Here is a 19,439-nt window from a genome sequence, read left to right on the forward strand (position 1 = left end):
CATGTAAATAACCTCACTACCCCTCCTCTGGGTCCCATGTAATTTACCTTACTCCCCCTCCTTTCAGTCCCATGTAAATAACCTCACTACCCCTCCTTTGGGTCCCACGTAATTTACCTTACTCTCCCTCCTTTCAGTCCCATGTAAATAACCTATCTACCCCTCCTTTGGGTCCCATGTAATTTACCTAATTTCTCCTTTCTTCAGTCCCATGTAAACTACCCTTCCCCTCCACCATACAGCCCCATGCATCCTCCCTTCCCCAACACACGCACGTTACTTCTACCTCCTGTTTTAGGAAGTGCTACGCAGCACTAAAATCTGAGGCCCCGCCCATTATAGTGACCTCATAACTAAGAGCTCGTCGTAAAGCAGTCACGTGGCTTTGTGTCAAGTGGTGGTCACGTGGTCGTGTGTCATATGACGGTGATGTCAGCTGCAGCTTTCTAGAATGTCGATCGGCCATGTTTGTTCCTGGCAAGAGGAGCTTTAATAAATAAGGATACAGGGCACCTCCCTATGCCATGGTTTTGTGTGAGAAGAGTGTCTTGTGTGAAGCCAATGTATTTTATGAAGGTGCAGGCAGTATGTGAATGTCATGTGGGATACTGCGCACACACACACTGTCTTCCTGGTTATACGATAGAGGAACAGAAGTGTGTGGTGAAGAGGGAGCTGTATACTGAGCTCCTAGTGCCCGGGCATGGCTTACAGGGCAGGTTGTGAGCTACAGCGCCCTGTTGTGGTATTGCTGTTGGCAGGGCTGTCCGTGTGTGGCACAGCTGGAGAACAGTGGCCGGTGCCATACAAGTAAGTGAACCCTCCCTCAAAACTGTGACAGGATTAACCCCTCAATGATGGCATACATTTGTCATTACACATAATAGTCGTTTAATAGCCATAAGGCAGTGTATTCCAACCAGGATGCCTTTATCAGTTGAAAAACTATAGTTTTTCAACAGTCAGAGGCACCCAGGTTTAGAAACCCTATTATAAGGGCTTGTTTTAGGGGACAATGTGAACTGAGGGTAATTGGGAGGAGAACGAGCTCTCTTTATTGACATCAATGCCCATTTACCTGTAGTTCTCCAGCTGTTGCAAAACTACAACTCCCATCATGCATTTGCCACCGGTTGGGAAACACTGGCTAAGGCTGGGTTCACATCACGTTTTTGCCATACTGTTTTCAATCCGTTTTTCTAAAGAAAACCGTATGGCAAAAAAACGGATGGAACAGTATGGAAAAAAGTAAACCGTATGCGTTTTTAAACAGTATACTGTTTTTAAAAGTGCATACAGTTCCGTCAGTTTTTATTTTAAAAAAACCCATACGTTTTTGAAAATGTCCATTTTTAATGGGAGGGGTCTTGGGTGGGGACTTTAGGATTCATATGCCCATGTGCAAAGTAAAAACGTATAAGTTTTTCCCGTATGGAACCGTATACATGTGCGTTTCCCATTGACGTCCATGTTTAAAAAAAAAACGTATGCGGCTTCAGTACGGTTTTTAAACCGGAGTCAAAACCGTGGTTGACCACAATTTTGTCTCCGGTTTAAAAACCGTACTGCAACCGCATACGTTTTTTTTACATGGACGTCAATGGGAAACGCACATGTATACGGTTCCATACGGGAAAAACGTATACGTTTTTACTTTGCACATGCGCATTTGAATCCTAAAGTCCCCGCCCAAGACCCCTCCCATTAAAAATGGACAAAATTTTCAAAAACGTATGGTTTTTTTTTAAAATAAAAACTGATGGAACTGTATGCACTTTTAAAAACAGTATACTGTTTAAAAACGCATACGGTTTACTTTTTTCCATACTGTTCCATCCGTTTTTTGCCATACGGTTTTCTTTAGAAAAACGGATTGAAAACAGTATGGCAAAAACGTAGTGTGAACCCAGCCTAAGGCTGGGTTCACACTACGTTTTTGCCATACTGTTTTCAATCCGTTTTTCTAAAGAAAACCGTATGGCAAAAAACGGATGGAACAGTATGGGGAAAAAAAGTAAACCGTATGCGTTTTTAAACGGTATACTGTTTTTGAAAGTGCATACAGTTCCGTCAGTTTTTATAGGAAAAAAACGCATACGTTTTTGAAAATTTTGTCCATTTTTAATGGGAGGGGTCTTGGGTGGGGACTTTAGGATTCAAATGCACATGTACAAAGTAAAAACGTATAAGTTTTTCCCGTATGGAACCGTATACATGTGCGTTTCCCATTGACGTCCATGTTAAAAAAAACGTATGCGGTTGCAGTACGGTTTTTAAACCGGAGACAAAATCGTGGTCAACCGCACTGCAACCGCATACGTTTTTTTTAACATAGACGTCAATGGGAAACGCACATGTATACGGTTCCATACGGGAAAAACGTATACGTTTTTACTTTGCACATGCGCATTTGATTCCTAAAGTCCCCACCCAAGACCCCTCCCATTAAAGATGGACAAAATTTTCAAAAACGTATGGGTTTTTTTTCTATAAAAACTGACGGAACTGTATGCACTTTTAAAAACAGTATACTGTTTAAAAACGCATACGGTTTACTTTTTTCCATACTGTTCCATCCGTTTTTTTGCCATACGGTTTTCTTTAGAAAAACTGATTGAAAACAGTATGGCAAAAACGTTGTGTGAACCCAGCCTAACAGGGCTGTTCATCCAGAATGAGGGCTTCTTCACCCCATGGCGATAAGTAATGTGTAAATAGACATACAGACCATTTCATGTGATTGCAAAAGTTTCTTCCTGCCGTCACATTGTGATTTGTCATTTCTTACAAAAAGAAGAATGTCACATGCTGGAAATGACAAGTAAGGGGACATGTGATTTCCTGCAATGCTGTATCCCATAGAATCACCATATCTTCATTGCAAAGGCTAGAGATGAGTGAACTTACAGTAAATTCGATTCGTCACGAACTTCTCAGCTCGGCGGTTGCTGACTTTTCCTGCATAAATTAGTTCAGCTTTCCGGTGCTCTGGTGGGCTGGAAAAGGTGGATACAGTCCTAAGAAAGGGTCTCCCTGGACTGTATCCACCTTTTCCAGCCCACGGGAACACCTGAAAGCTGAACTAATTCATGCAGGAAAAGTCATCAACTGCCGAGCCGAGAAGTTCGTGACGAATCAAATTTACTGTAAGTTCGCTCATCTCTAGCAAAGGCATCTTGCTTGTAGAATTTTATTCCCATCGTTTGCTTCCAAGAGCCATAATATTTTGCTTATTTTTGGTGTGGTGCCTCTGTGAGTAACATTGTTGGCTGGCATCCACTACCAGGGGCAACAGCTGCATAGAGTTTGTATGTTTCCCTGGGCTTGTGTGGGTTTCCTCTAGTTACTCCAGTTTCCTCCCACACCTAACCCCTAGGGGGCACGCGTTGTACATTTATGGCGCAATTAGGCTTGGTTCACACCACGTTTTTCAAATACGGTTACCGTGTATGGTTTTCCGCTAAAAAACGTATGGCAAAAACCGTATACAACCGTATGACTCCAAATTAAAACGTATACGGTTTTTCCCTGTACGATTCTATCCGTTTGCATCTGTTTTTGCCAACAGTTTTGCTATTTTGTTGGAATTAGTTTTCCAGCAATTTAATAAAGTTACTATTGTTCTATTGAAATTCCAAAGGATGTGGGAGTGGAATGTCTGGGATGAATTCTAGAAAGATCTGCGCATGTGTCAACTCCAAAAACGGATTAGAAAAACCGTGTGCAACCGTATTCTGAAATTCTGTGTACGGTTCTCATAGACAACAATGTTAAAAGAACCGCATACGGTTCGCATACGGTTTTCCAACCGGAGTCAAAAACGTGGTCGACAGCGTTTTTGCCTACGGTTGAAAAATTGGCAAAACCGTATCCGAGGCAAACATTTGGATTTACAATGCATTCTCTATGCATACGGTTTCGGATACGGTCGTATACGTTCTTTTGCGGAAAACCGTATACGGTTACCGTATTTGAAAAACGTGGTGTGAACCCAGCCTTATGAAGCAGGAGCTGCGCTTGCTTCATAGTGGGTGAGCGGCACCACTAATGCCGGGCATCAAAGATCACGCTGATGTCTGCCATTTACCCTTTCAATGTTGATCAAAGGTGATCACGTCAACTATAGAGGAAATTTTTGAGGGCTCTTTGTACCCCAGCAGTGCAATCGCGGGGGTCCCATGAGTTCAAATGGCGATTGGAGGTCTCTTACTCTCCTCCATGCTGCAGGATGGTCTATCTTCTTGTACATTCTGCCTAGGCAGGCTGTACAAGAAGATCGGCAATAGTACTTATCAGTACAGTGCATTGGGGCTGAATTTATCAAAAGCGACTTTTCAGCGACAAGTCGCATTGACTGAAAGTACGCCAAAATGTTAGACCATGCTGGAGCAGGTTTTAATACAGCATAGATCCTGAAGTCTGTGCGCAGAATTTATCAAAAGCCATGTGCCTTTTGATAAATTAGGCGCACAATAGACCGGCCTAACCCTCTGTAGTTGGGTCTATATTGATGCGGGACATAGACAGCTTTGATAAATCTCCCCCCAATGTGTGTATGTGTGTGTGTCCCAGCATCACGTCCAAACGGCTAAAGATATTAACATGAAACTTGGCACACATGTTACTTATATGTCAACAACAAACATAGGATAGGCAATTTAACCCTTACTCACCCCCACTTGCCAGCGTTGGGGTTTTTGTTTAAAGTCCCATACAAGTCTATGGAAGTTATGCAGTAACATATTTCCCAAACTGCTGGAGATATTTCGATAATACTTGGTCACATGTTACTTATATGTCCACTTAAAATATAAAGATTATAGAAAGGTGGGCAGCACTGTTAAGTGTATGCTGGTGCTGCAGGTAAACCCGGTCACAGGTCCAGTAAATCCAATGTAGAAAGCAGCAGCACTCAATTCCGTGAAAAAATGTGTGGCTTTATTCAACCAAACATACAGGAGGCGACGTGTCAGCTGTCTCACACAGCCTTTGTCAAGCAGTGACTGGTACATAGTGTGGGGTTTATATAGTCAACAGGTGACAATCAATCAGTGTCATAATTGTTTACAAAACAAAGTGCAGCAGTACAGTGATTATTACGATCATAGATAGTAGGGCAAAATTAAACACCTTACATGCATCAGGCGCCTACCATACATGAAATAAACTCGGTGCAAAACAATAAGTAAACTCAAAACTGTTCACAACTTTTGTAAAGTGCATAATTCTGCATGTATTCACCGTGATGTGTGAATCTTCCGGGAGGGAGGAGTTCCGCCGCGCGTCTTCCATTCACCGGCACACACGAGGACGCCAACCAGTCCAGCCCAGGTCCGTCTCCTACGTATTTCCGGTTTGCGTCGGAAGTGATCTCATGGTAAACAAAAGCACGTGTATGGCTCGCGCTTGCGCACTAGAGTGAGTGCGGGCTGTGCGCCATCTTGGGTCCTGGCTACCCTTACTGTCAGTCCATATATGCGATAGTGGTACCTATGATACCGGTTATACCGGCGCATCGTGGAGGTGGGATTGTCAACTGATATGGGGTGATGCCATGGAACGGGAAACCGTTCTGTTTGGCATACCGGCTCTGTGTCTCCCTGTCTGGCAATCCAGTCGGGTGGCACAATCCGGATATACCACCCCAAAAGTGACAACCTGGCATCCACTCACCCATCTTTGCCTTCGTAGGTGTATTTCATGCAGCTCATTTTCGGGGTGCTCAGGTACCCGGCGTCAGGTGCTTGGGAGTATCCGTAGAATAAGGAAAAGGGTGTCGTGATGGCGTCCTCAGTGACCAGTCATGGCTGGAGGCGCAGCGTCTCTCATTCACTCCTCTGGAAGAAAAATAAATAAAATAGCATAAATATATAAAAAAATATATAGAAAAAAAGTACCAATCATACACCATATTACGCGTATTTGTCCTGTGGCGTGTCTCCATGCCAGAGGAGAAATTATGGATTACATATTTTATGGCTGATTTTATATTCAGTATTCAAACCATGAGGTTTGAGAGTATTTAACTCGTAGATCCACCTCAGCTCTCTCCTTTTTAACTTACATTCCCTATCCCACCTTTTTTAAGGGGGGGAATGTGGTCTACCAACATAAAACTTAAATCACGTTCTGTATGGCCCAACTCCTCAAAATGTTTAGCCACTGGAAGGTCTTGGCGTTTCTTTCTAATGGTATAGCGATGGTGATTTATCCTGGTTTTGAAATCCCAGGTAGTTTCCCCAAGGTATAACAATTTACACGGGCACCATAGTACAGAAATCACGTAAGTAGAATTGCAAGTGAGGTAGTGTTTGATACCGAACTCCTGCCCTGTGTTTGGATGTATAAACTTGTTGCCTTTATGCATCAGGGGGCAATTGATGCAAGATCTACACGGGTATGATCCCAAGTTGGCACTGGTAATGAAGCTTCATTACCAGTGCCAACTTGGGATCATACCCTAAGACCTAAGCCGAGGATACTGCGATACACATAACCCAATGTGCCAAAATACCAAAAGAAAACCAAAAATACTATAACAGTCCTACTAGGCTAATGATATTTTAGAAAAGAGAGAATAAAGAGAGATTGCAAGAAAATTATACAATAAATGATCACACTATGAAGTATTCTGCAGGGCTCTTGCATTAGATGGCTCACAGGGTACAATAAAATAATGTGATAAAAGAGAACTAAAAATGAAAATAAATTAAGCACCACTTAAATAAATTAAGCACCAGTAAAATATTCATATAGTAGCACATTCCCCTATTGGTGAGTAGCAAAAAAGTAGCTGGTTTTTCAACAATGTAACAGCATTAATACGTAGTTTTTTATGCTGGTGGCTCGGGCAGCACCGTTCCGTAATGTGAACAAATAGGTAAAACAGGTAAAAGGTTCAATAGGAGCGCTCGGCAGCATTGTAGTACCCCTATTTGCTGCCCACTCTACCCAGTTAGCACAGGGCTACTATGTTAATGACTTTGAGTGGGGTGGAGATTAGGGCTGGGTGCCGGACAGGTGCACACTGCAGCACTGGAGTCCTTCTCTTTAGAGCCCACTTTACCCTTACGGCACAGGGTTAATATGCAACAGAAGTCCCAAGTGGGGTAGAAGGTTGGCACAATGTGCCTCTTACCGGCGGTACCGATAGTAATATCGAGGGGTGCTCTCTTCAGGGCATGCTTTCCCAATTCTGCTGGCCAGCGGTGTGAGTGAGGTCAGTGGAGTGCACAAAGTCGGCTAGACGCGTTTCGGGGAACCACGTCCCCTTTTTCAATAGTGATAGAGGCAGTTGACTGGATAAAATGCCCGGGAAAGTTGTGGCATTTTTTAACTGGTGCCACAGGACGTCAGATAGGTGATAGGTAAACTCTTGGCTGGATCTCCTAAAGTTATACCTCACCTGAGAGTATAATTCAAACTAAGATTCACGTCATTATTGTACAGGAAAAAGAGAAAAGCATGGAAAAATGTAGAAAGAAAAATATATAAAGAAAAATATATATTATAAAAATATATAAAGAAAAAAGAGGGAGATATATATATATATATATATATATATATATATATATATATATATATATATATATATATATGTAGTTCAAACAGACTGGTATTATATTTATTTTGAGCATAGTCAATTGTGATAGATGAAATGAAATGAATGCTATGCATAAAGAATAGGGAATGCAGTAAGGCAAATGTATGTGTTACGTTATGTGCTCTGGCCACACACAAAGGGCCATTGCGCTCATTAGTGTCATTCACCTGTGGCTCATTTACATTTTCCTCCACCCTCCTCACTTCCTTGCCGAATCTTTGTTGCCTTGAGCCTGAGAGAAAGCATTCCTGTTTCTGCCTTGCTGTGTATCTGATCCTTTGCTTTGTGACCCGACCTTGCTTCTCTGCCGCCTGCCTATTGACCTCCTGCTACGTCCTGACTACGCAACCATGCCGACTGCCCTCACCTTCTGCTATCCAGACTACGAGCTGCCTTATCCCTCCTGTGCCTCGCATCTCCTCAGCCGCAAGTGTGGTCGAGCCGTTCCAGGGGTAGTGACCTGGGTGCCGCCTGCCGCAGCAAGTCCATCCCACTTTGCGGCGGGCTCTGGTGAAAACCAGCGGCACCGTAGACTCCGCTCCCTGGTACGGTCCGAGTCATCTGCCACACAGGTCCAGCGGATCCACATCCACCGGGGTTCCTGTCTTCTGAAACGTGAGTGTTACAGTATGTGATGGATGTTTGGTATAAGATAAATACCTGGATAGGATGAAATTGTGTGCAATGGACTGTATATGAATAAGATATATACTAATATTGTTATATTACAGTGTGTATGGTTGGGAACCTTTTAAAAGACTTAAAATTAGAGGATTTATATTGGAATAAAATGTAATTTGTTTATATATATATATATATATATATATATATATATATATATATATATATATATATACTTATTTCATATAGCTGTAAATTAGGAAAGTGACGAACTTGTCTTATAAGAATATGACACAATTGTTTGTAGTAGATGAATAAAAATGTATAATGATACTGGTATGTCTAGTAAATATCCGATATAATGAAGATACATAAAAAATGTATTCATGGATATAAATGTACATATAAAGTGAACTGTGCGTATAAACAAAATATACTCTGTAAACAATATATGTAAAAAAAATTTTAACAAATGAAAAATGTGCACTACCTGGATAATGATTAAAAAAATAATAATAATTGAGTTATTAAAAATGATTTCAAAATAATACAAATTTAATTGTATGATAATAAAAACGGAAATTCATATGGGACATGCACATACTAGAACTACATGTCTAGTATCTCTATATTTGGTAGAAGTGATCAGGCTGTCATGTGGGCTAGGACGCAGGAACCGTCCTGGCGTCGATAATACAACCAGGCTTTGGACGGGCCATGCAGCTGAGCCCAACATGTCTATCTCATAAAAATCCAAACCGTTCCAATTCAGCGTTTAATCCTCTAGGTTCCAGACTTCCAAACACCAATTTCTCCTAACTGACTGAATTGCTGTAAACATGAGACCAGACGGATCTGAATTGTGGAAAGTGTGCTCATATTATTGATGTGTTCTGCGATTCTGGTTTTTAACGGATCTTTTCTTTGGAGTTTATTAAGGTCTTGTTTGGGTAGTCTTTCTCTATAAACTTTTTTGTTAATTCTTGTGCTTCACTTTGGTATTGCTGGTCATTGGTGAAGTTTCCCTTTAATCTCCTATATTGGCTGGTGGGAATATTGAGGAGCCAACGGGGCAAGTGACAGCTTGAAAACAGTATAAAACTGTTTCTCGCTGTAGGTTTTATTAAAAGTACTGCATACTAACTTGGTGGGGGTGGAGTTGATTTGGAGGTCAAGAAATTCTACACTTGTCTTGCTTACATGCGGAGTGAAGGTTAGATCCCGAGTGTTCCTATTTTGGGTATACAATAAAAGACCAGTAATTTCTTTTGAGTCCCTAAAATGAATTTGGCTTCTTTGTCCGCTAAAAGTTTTTTTCTCTATGGCTCGATTGCATAATTTTTTTAGTTCACCAGAAAATTCTAGGAGTGGGTCACTATTTAATTTTCGATATGTATTTTCATCCGCTAATTTTTTTAGGCATTCTGTATTGGATTCTGATGAATTTAGCATTACTATGACCCCCCTCGTAGTTCTTGAATGGCCGATTTCTCTTTTGTAAGTTAGGTTCGATATAGTATTTTGTTTAGTTGAAAGACATGACAGGTCACTTTCTACTACATGTTTAAAAGCAATGATGGATGGTCCAGCTTCTTGTCTGGGATAAAAAGTAGACTTAAGGACACAATTAGTGTTTATGTAGGCTTCTGAGTTAGGCAATTTCAGTGTGGCAGGATTTTTCATAAAATACTTTTTGAGATACAGTTGTCTAACAAATTTTTCAATACCGATGTAAGTGCTGAACTTATTCAGTGGATGTGTTGGGGCAAATTTAAGGCCTTTATTAACTCCTTGGGGACGGAGGGTGTATGCATATGCCCTCGCGTCCCGTCACTTAAGGACGGAGGGCGTATCCATACGCCCTTGGCATTTCCGATTACTGCCGATCACCGGGCGGTAATCGGACCGGGATGACTGCTGATATCTATTAGCAGGCATCACATGGCAATGCCTAGGGGGGTCCTGAGACCCCCTCCCCCATGTCGGCGATCACGGCAAATCGCTGGTCAATTCAGACCAGCGATTTGCCCACGATCTGGGCCATTCGGGTCACTGGTGACCCGATCGCCCGGAAAATAAGAATGATCGGAGCTGTCAGAGACCATCCTAAAGGATAGGAGCGAGGTGGCAGTGTTGCCACCCCCTCCTATCCTCTGCCATTGGTCGGTCAGGCTGACCACCAATGGCAGGAAGGGGGCTGGGGGGTTAGAGTTAATTTCCCCCGCTCTGGCCACCGATCGAAGTCGAGGCAGAGCGGGGGGGAATGGCCCGACTTACCCGGACCGGCGGAGGCGGCACCACGGAGCAGCGGCGGCAGCAGGAGGAGCTGCGGCAGGAAAGTGCGGCAGAGAAGGCTGCAGTGAAGATCGCGGTAAGTGATCTTCTCTGTGGCCTTCTAAAAGCTGCAAATCTACAACTCCCAGCATGCCCACAAGCCAAAGGCTGTCTGGGCATGCTGGGAGTTGTAGTTTTGCAACATCTGAAGGCCCAGATATTGCAGAACTACACGCCCAGCATCCTTGACTGTCTGGCCATGCTGGGAATTGTAGTTTTGCAACAGCTGTAGACACACTGGTTGGGAAACACTGTGCTAGAGTCTGTTTCCTAACTCAGTGATTCCAACCCGTGTGCCTCCAGCTGTTGCAAAACGGCAACTCTTAGAATGCACTGACAGACCATACATGCTGGGAGTTGTAGTTTTGCAACAGCTGGAGGCACATTGGTTGGAATCACTGAGCTAGAGTCTGTTTTCTAACTCAGTGGTTCCCCACCAGTGTGCCTAGAGCTGTTGGAAAACTACAACTCCCAGCATGTACGGTCTGCCAGTGCATTCTGGGAGTTGTAGTTTTGTAACAGCTGAAGGTTTGGGGTGCCCCCACCATGTGAATGTATGGGGTACATTCACACAGGCGGGTTTACAGTGGGTTTCCTTCTACAAGTTTGAGCTGTGGCAAATTTTCCGCCGCAGCTCAAACTCCCAGCGGAAAACTTACTGTGAACCCCCGCCTGTGTGAATGTACCCTAAAAACACTACACTACCAAATAATAAAAAGTAAAACACTACATATACACCCCCTTACACTCCCCCCCCCCCCCCCCCCCACAAATAAAAATGAAAAAAAGTCACATACGGCAGTGTATCCTAAAGGGAGCCTCCAGGTGTTGCAAAACCACAACTCCCAGTATTGCCGGACAGCCATAGACTGTCCTGGCAGCCTGGGAGTCTTACAACATCTGGAGGCACCCTGTTTGGGAAACACTGCTGCATGGTTTTACTGTAGGTAACCGGGTCCGCCCCTATTGCAAATTCCTTATTTAGGCCTCAAATGCGCATAGTGCTCTCTCACTTCAGAGCCCTGTCATATTTCAAGGCAACAGTTTAGGGCCACATATGGGGTATTGCCACATATGAGAAATTGCACTACAACTTTTGGGGCAATTTTTCTCCTTTTACCCCTTATGAAAAGGTAAAGTTGGGGACTACACCAGCATGTTAGTGTAAAAAATGTTTTTTTACATTTTTACACTAACATGCTGTTGTTGCCCCATACTTTTCATTTTCACAAGAGGTAAAAAGAGAATATGACCCCCAAAATTTGTAACACAATTTCTTCTGAGTACGGAAATACCCCATATGTGTACGTAAAATGCTCTGCGGACAAACTACATGGCTCAGAAGTGAGAGAGTGCCATGTACATTTGAGGCCTAAATTGGTGATTTGCACAGGGGTGGCTGATCGTTACAGCGGTTCTGACATGAACGCAAAAAAAAAACACCCACATGTGACCCCATTTTGGAAACTACACCCCTCATAGAACGTAACAAGGGGTATAGTGAGCCTTAACACCCTTCAGGTCTTTGACAAATTTTCGTTAAAGTTGGACAAGAAAATAAAAAATGTGTTTTTTCCCCTGAAATGCTGGCGTTACCCCAAATTTTTCATTTTCGCAAGGGATAATAGGGAAAAGCCCCCCACAATTTGTAACCCCATTTCTTCTGAGTATATAAATACCCCATATGTGGAAGTAAAGTGGTCTGCGGGCGAACTACAATGCTCAGAAGAGAAGGAGCGCCGTTGGGCTTTTTGAGAGAGAATTAGGCTGGAATTGAAGGCTATGTGTGTTTACAAAGCCCCCATGGTGCCAGAACAGTGGACCCCCTCCACATGTGACCCCATTTTGAAAACTACACCCCTCATGGAATGTAACAAGGGGTACAGTGAGCATTTACTCCCCACAGGTGTCTAACAGATTTTTTGAACAGTCGTCCGTTAAAATGAAAAATGTAATTTTTCATTTGCACAGCCCACTGTTACAAAGATCTGTCAAATGCCAGTGGGGTATAAATGCTCACTGCACGGGGGGCGCATGCGCGCGGCTCGATGGTGAGGACGCTTCTCCCGTGAGCTCCGCGCCACCGCAGGGAATATAGCTATATAAGCGCCGTCTTACCGGCTCCACGGAGGCGAAATCTCCCACACTGCTAGCCCACATGGCCAACCAAGATCCCCAACGATCTGGGTCCTCTCAACGGTCGTTGTCCCAGACCATACCCGAAATATTCCGGACGGGTCCGAAATCTAAAATGGCGCCGACCCCAACACAAGCTCCCTGCCAGGAGGCGCCTGAGGAAGAGAGTATAGCTGATACTCCCCAGCTGGCAGACCCTACACCGGATCCCCTCACACCGGCTGACATGTACCGTACCATACAAGGTATGTTCAAAACCGAACTTTCGAGGGCGGTGGCTGACTTTACCAAGCAAATTGGGGACCTGGGCCAAAGAATAGCGGACTTGGAGATTAAAACAGATGATATAGTTGACACTCTGACCTCAGAGCGCCAAACCAGTGCGGACCATGCCGAACGCCTGGATCTCTTGGAGTTAAAAATTGAGGATCTGGAGAATAGATCTCGCAGGGCCAACATAAGAATACGGGGCTTACCGGAGTCCCACACTGACCTCCAGCAAGTGGCTACTAACCTTTTTAAAGCACTTTTACCTCAGGCGGACCCCACTTTGTTTCGCATGGACCGCATACATAGGGCCCTGGCTCGCCCTAAAACGCCAGACACCCCCCGAGATATTGTTCTTCGTCTACATTATCCAGAGGCCCGTGATCGCTTACTCCAAGCTGCACGTAATATTGAGCCCCTGCCGGGGCTACCCTCCTCGGTTCATATGTATGCTGACCTAGCACCATCAACTCTGGAAAGGAGGAGGCATATGCGCCCCATCACGCTTGCTCTACAAAAAGCACAAGTGCGCTATAGGTGGGGGTTCCCCTTTAATCTACAGTTCCAGATCCGCTCTACCTTTTACACAGTGCGTACACCGCAGGAAGCTATGGAGATTCTAAAAAAAGAAAATATCACCTGTGAGGAATCTGTGCCTCTACCACAGCGGCTGTCCAAAATCAGGAAGACGTGGCAAAGGATGGATTCTCCCTACAAAAGGCATCGACCTCCCCACCAGCCCCCAGGATGATCAACCGCCACTGTTTACCTTTTTTTTTCGATCCTACTCACTATCGCCTAATGGCAGTTGACTTTGGGACGCTACCCTGAATGTCGTAGGACTGTTATGTCCCAAGTCTTTCTCTGACACTTTTGGAGGCCTATTCATCCCATTTTTGTTCCATTTTTATTCCTTAATTTCCCCCCCCCCTTTTTTTTTTTGGAGATGCAGCTCCTTTATACTCATATTCTCTTGCAGGGACAGTTTTCATCTTTTGGTCCATAGTATATGAGACTTCTACAAGAACTGTTCTATGTTATGTGTATCACCCCCTTTTATTTATTTTCTTCCCCCCCCTCCCCCTTTTTTTTTTTTTTAAATTTATTTTTATTATATATGTTATTATTTCTTTTTCTTTCTTCTTCTTGTTATGGCTCTCCGGGTCGGGAGGCCTGGGGGTTGGATCCCCGTCTCCATGGGGATTCTGTCTGTATTGTTGTATTCCTATTGTACTGACCCACTCCCCTTGCTTGGGCTGCGGTTTAACTATCGTTTGCCTGGGAGATTTTGCCCTACTGTTTAGTTTTCCCCCTGGTGGATTACCATGTTGCCCCACCTCCAGAGGATACGGGGGCCACGGGGGACTAAGAGCCCATTGGGGTCCCCCCTGGCTCCCTCCCTCTGTCCGCTTATGATGTTACGAGTTCTAGTGGCTATTGTATGTAGCCTTCCTGGTACTGTTGTTCTCATGTTTTCCTGGTTCCCCCTTATTTTGCCTTTCCTTCTCCTCCTATACTTTTCCGTGTTCCCTTTTTTTTTCTCTTTTAATGTGACCAGTGCATCTCCCCTCCTTCTTATCTTTCTTTATTCTTCTCAGCACTACCTATTCTTCTCCTTATGTGTAAGGTGATATCTCACAATGTCCGAGGGCTCAATTCCCCAATTAAGAGGAAAAAAGCTATGATAGATTACCTCAAATATGCTCCAGATGTGCTTTGTATACAAGAGTCACATTTCACTACCTCTTCCTATCCGAAGCACATCCATACTAATTATTCACGAGTTTATATGGCCTCCCACACTTCCAAATCCAGAGGGGTACTGGTAATGCTTCACAATGCTTTCCCTTTCAACGTACTCAAATCTCATGTGGATACTGAGGGTAGATATTTGGTTCTGGAGGGCACATATCAGGAGTCTCGGCTGTGTATAATTAATTCCTATGCACCAAATGATGACCCACTGGATTTTTTTGTTCACTTGGCAGCCAAATTACCTGATCTTACCTACGATTTTCTTATATGGTGTGGAGACTTTAATATGGTGTTCAACGGGGTGCTTGATAGGTCCCACACGACTACTTTTCGTAGAACGGGTACACAGCAGAGACTCCTGAAGGACACTCTAGCCTTGCATGAGCTGGCGGATGCGTGGAGGGAGCATAACCTGGCGCAGAGGGGGTATACGTACTATTCTCCAGCACACTCACTATATACCAGAATCGACTGGATTCTGACGTCGACCTCCTCTCTGCCACACCTGCTCTATGCCAGACACATACATTGCGCATGGTCTGACCATGATATGGTGTACGCCCAGTTTGCCTTTGGTAATCGCTGTTCCACACCATATGCATGGAGGTTAAATGAGTCATTATTGTCACGCCCCCATATTCGTGCGGCTCTGGAGGAGGCTCTCACTTCTTACTTTTCTACTAATTCTATTTCCCCCTCTGATATTGGTTGGACTTGGATGGCCCATAAGGCGTTCATTAGAGGTAAACTCATATCTCTTGCAGCAAAACTTAAAAAGGAGAGACTAAATACACAATCTGCCCTGGAAAATAAGCTAGCTAGACTGGTCACTGCACACCAGCTGAACCCTCAACCGTATTTGCTACAAGCTATTAAAACTACAAGGCTTCAGCTGGATGCGGTGCTTACGGATCGCACTGAGCGAGCGGTGAGGTGGACACAGGCCACCTATTATAAATGGGCGAACAAGCCGGACAAGCTCTTGGCCTCCATGCTGAGGCAAAGACAGCGGATAAATAGGGTTCATTCAATTCAACTCAAGCCTGGAGTGCCCACTTCTGACCCTTCCCGTATATATAATGTTTTCCATTCTTTCTACTCATCCCTGTACAAGGAACGCCCCTCCCCCCCTTCCTCCACCTTTATCTCTACCTTTCTGGACTCCATCTCCTTACCTTCCCTCTCACCCTCTGATAGAGAGTACCTTAACTCACCTGTGTCGGCCGAGGAGGTGGATCGATGTATCTCAGACTTGAAACAGGGTAAAGCCCCTGGCCCTGACGGTCTGTCGGCCCTCTATTACAAAAAGTTTAGTTCTATTCTACTACCTCACATTGTCTCTTTTTGCAACAGGATGCTCTCTGGTTCCCCTATGCCCCCAGAGTTCCTTACTGCTTCGATGGTAGTCATCCCTAAGCCTAATAAAGATCCCTTGCTCCCTTCCAATTATCGCCCTATCTCCCTTATTAATTTGGACACTAAGTTGTTCACCTCCATATTAGCCCACAGACTGAATAAATTTCTCCCTGACCTGATTCATAATGACCAAGTGGGGTTCATCCCTGGTCGTCAAGCCCCAGACAATATCCGTAAGGTCCTTGATGTGATTCACTGGTCTTCTTCAACTCTAACCCCCCTGACTCTGTTGGGGCTTGACATTGAGAAGGCCTTTGACTCCGTATCCTGGTCCTATATGTTTAAGGTTCTGGAAAGAATGGGATTCTCGGGCCAGTTTATAGCTGCACTACATACATTATACTCTTCACCTAAGGCTTATCTTAAACTCCCCTCCTCTTCCCCGAGCCCCATTGCTATTGAGCGGGGTACTCGTCAGGGGTGTCCGTTATCGCCTGCCTTATTTGCTCTGGCCATGGAGCCACTGGCGAGTGCCCTAAGAAGTAACCCTGACATCTCGGGAGTAGATATAGCTGGATCGGTATATAAAGTTAATTTATTTGCGGATGATCTGTTATTGACCCTTACGAACCCCCTGGTTGCCATTCCAAATTTATTTGCGGTCCTAGATAATTTCTCAGCGGTCTCTGGACTAGTAATTAATAAAAACAAGTCGGAGGTATTGTTCTGTAACACCCCCAGGTCGACACAGGATCTCATAGGTCTTAACTTCGATCTCCATCCCACCACATCTCACCTTCCCTATCTTGGGATTTCTCTTCCCTCTAACATTGCTTCTCTTTATAGACTTAATTACCTCCCTCTCTTTAAGTCCCTGAGGGCTGACATGGCTAAATGGAATCTTCCTCATATTTCCTGGTTAGGCAGGCTCCACTCTGTCAAGATGGTACTACTACCTAGACTGTTGTATTTATTTCGAACCCTACCTGTCCCTATCCGCTTACCAGATCTCCGGACACTCCAGGCTGATATATTTCGTTTCATTTGGCGAGGCCTCCGCCCCCGTATTCCCAGAGCTATTATGTACTACCATAAGAATGTTGGGGGTCTATCTGTCCCCAACCTCGTCAAATATTATAGAGCGGCTCGACTTGCTCAATTGTTATTATGTAACGCAGTTTCGGGTGCACCTCGCTGGCTTACTCTGGAAAATACTCTCCTCTCCCCCCATACTTTATGCTCTCTTATGTGGTCATCCAGCCCTATATTTACTTTGATTCCCCCCTCTGCTCTCCTCTCTCGCTACTCGCTGCTCTTATGGAGATCGGTCCGCTTCAAGACCCCTCTTCAATCTCCTCTATCCCCAGCCTTACCTATTTTTCATAACCCCCTTTTTGCTCCAGGTCTCAACACAGGTCCATTTCACTGGTGGGTTCACCACAAACTTACTCGCCTACATAATTTTCTCCTTCGCACCCACCTTATGACCAAGGAGATGTTTATGGCTAGATATGCTCCTCCGCCTTCTGAATTGTATAGACTTAATCAGATCTTTTCCTTCCTTCTATCTCTTCCCTTCTCCTCTTCGGGAATTTCCCCTACCTCTTTTGAGACACTTGCCATCTACTCACCCTCTCGACCTGGCTCCCTATCTCACATTTACGCTTTGCTTAACAAGCCTCCTCCAGACACTAAGCTGCCTTTCATGACTCAATGGGAAGAGGATCTGGGGGTCTCTATGCCCTTATCTACGTGGCACGATTGTTGTATTCAAATCAGTAAAGGGAGTTGGCAGGTTTCCCTTGTTGAAACCTCCCTAAAGGTCCTACACAGGACTTATTATGTACCAGCTCGCCTGCACATCATGCACCCTGAGGTGTCCTCAGAATGCTTTAGGGGCTGCCGAGAGACAGGTTCCATGCTCCATATATGGTGGACCTGCCCTCAGGTGGCGAGATTTTGGTCGGACATAACAAACCTAATTTCCTCGGTCTTAAACATTAGACTGTCCCCCTCTCCTGATATCTGTTTACTGGGACGTAGGCCGCAGGGCATATCTTTTGCTTCATTTAAGTTAACTCAATTTATTCTGCTGGCGGCCAGGATCCATGTGGCATCTAAATGGCGCTCCAATATTCTATCTAGCTCTATGGTTGTCTCTAGAGTAAATCAAATATTGCTATATGAAAAACTTAATGCAATTAGAGCTGACACCAGAGATAACTTTGATAAGGTTTGGGAACCATGGCTATCTTCTCCCCATGCCCCGGACTTGACATATTACCTATCTTTGTGATGCACTTTATTAATAGGTCTAAAACATTTCACAACACGGATTACTTATCCCCACTGATACTTCCTTTACCCTTCTCCCCATTACCCACCCTCCTTGCCTTCCCCATCCTTACCTACCCCCTGCCCCTCTCCGGGTACACTGATCCTGGCCCCAGTTGGTTGGCATATTTGCCAGTTGTTGTCTACAATAAGACTACATCAGGTTCAAAACTAGTTGTATGTATTTTTATACTGTTTAACTTTGATTGCAATGTACTTATCTGTACCGTTTCCTTGCTTTCAATAAATATATCTTTTGACACTAAATGCTCACTGCACCCCTTAAGTTCTGTGAGGGGTGTAGTTTCCAAAATAGTATGCCATGTGTTTTTTTTTTACTGTTCTGGCATCATGGGGGCTTCCTAAATGCGACATGCCCCCAAAAACCATTTCAACAAAATTCGCTCTCCAAAAGCCCAATGTTGCTCCTTCCCTTCTGAGCCCTCTAGTGCACACACAGAGCACTTTACATACACATATGAGGTATTTCCTTACTCGAGAGAAATGGGGTTACAAATTTTGTGGGGCATTTTCTCCTATTACTCCTTGTGAAAATGGAAAGTTTTGGGTAACACCAGCATGTCAGTGTTAAAAATCAAATTTTTCATTTTCACGTCCCACTTTAACGAAAGTTTGTCAATCACCTGTGGGGTGTTAAGGCTCACTGTACCCCTTGTTACGTTCCTTGAGGGGTGTAGTTTTCAAAATAGTATGCCATGTGGGTATTTTGTGCTGTTCTGTCACCATAGGGGCTTCCTAAATGCCACATGCCCCCCAAAAACCATTTCGGCAAAATTTGCTTTCCTAAAGCCAAATGTGACTCCTTCTCTTCTGAGCATTGTAGTTCGCCCGCAGAGCATTTTAAGCCCTAACATGGGGTATTTCCATACTCAGAAGAGATGGGGTTACACATTTTGGGGGGCATTTTCTCCCATTACCCTTTGTAAAAATGGTAAATTTTGGGGAAAAAACTGCACTTTAGTGAAAAAAATGTTTTTTTTCATTTACATATCCGACTTTAACGAAAAGTCGT

At 44.2% G+C, this 19,439-nt stretch overlaps 1 protein-coding gene across 1 annotated transcript in view; it reads left to right on the top strand.

Moving 5' to 3' along the window:
* The first annotated feature begins 485 nt into the window (after positions 1-485).
* Positions 486-19,439, top strand: part of CLN5 (CLN5 intracellular trafficking protein) — a 32,988-nt gene continuing 14,034 nt past the window's right edge. The window contains exon 1 of the mRNA XM_056555538.1: positions 486-810. Coding sequence (XP_056411513.1) covers positions 704-810 — 107 coding nt within the window. The 5' untranslated portion in view covers positions 486-703. The remainder of the gene's footprint in view (positions 811-19,439) is intronic.

Source organism: Hyla sarda, chromosome 2 (genome assembly GCF_029499605.1).
Source record: "Hyla sarda isolate aHylSar1 chromosome 2, aHylSar1.hap1, whole genome shotgun sequence".
Lineage (NCBI taxonomy): Eukaryota > Metazoa > Chordata > Amphibia > Anura > Hylidae > Hyla > Hyla sarda.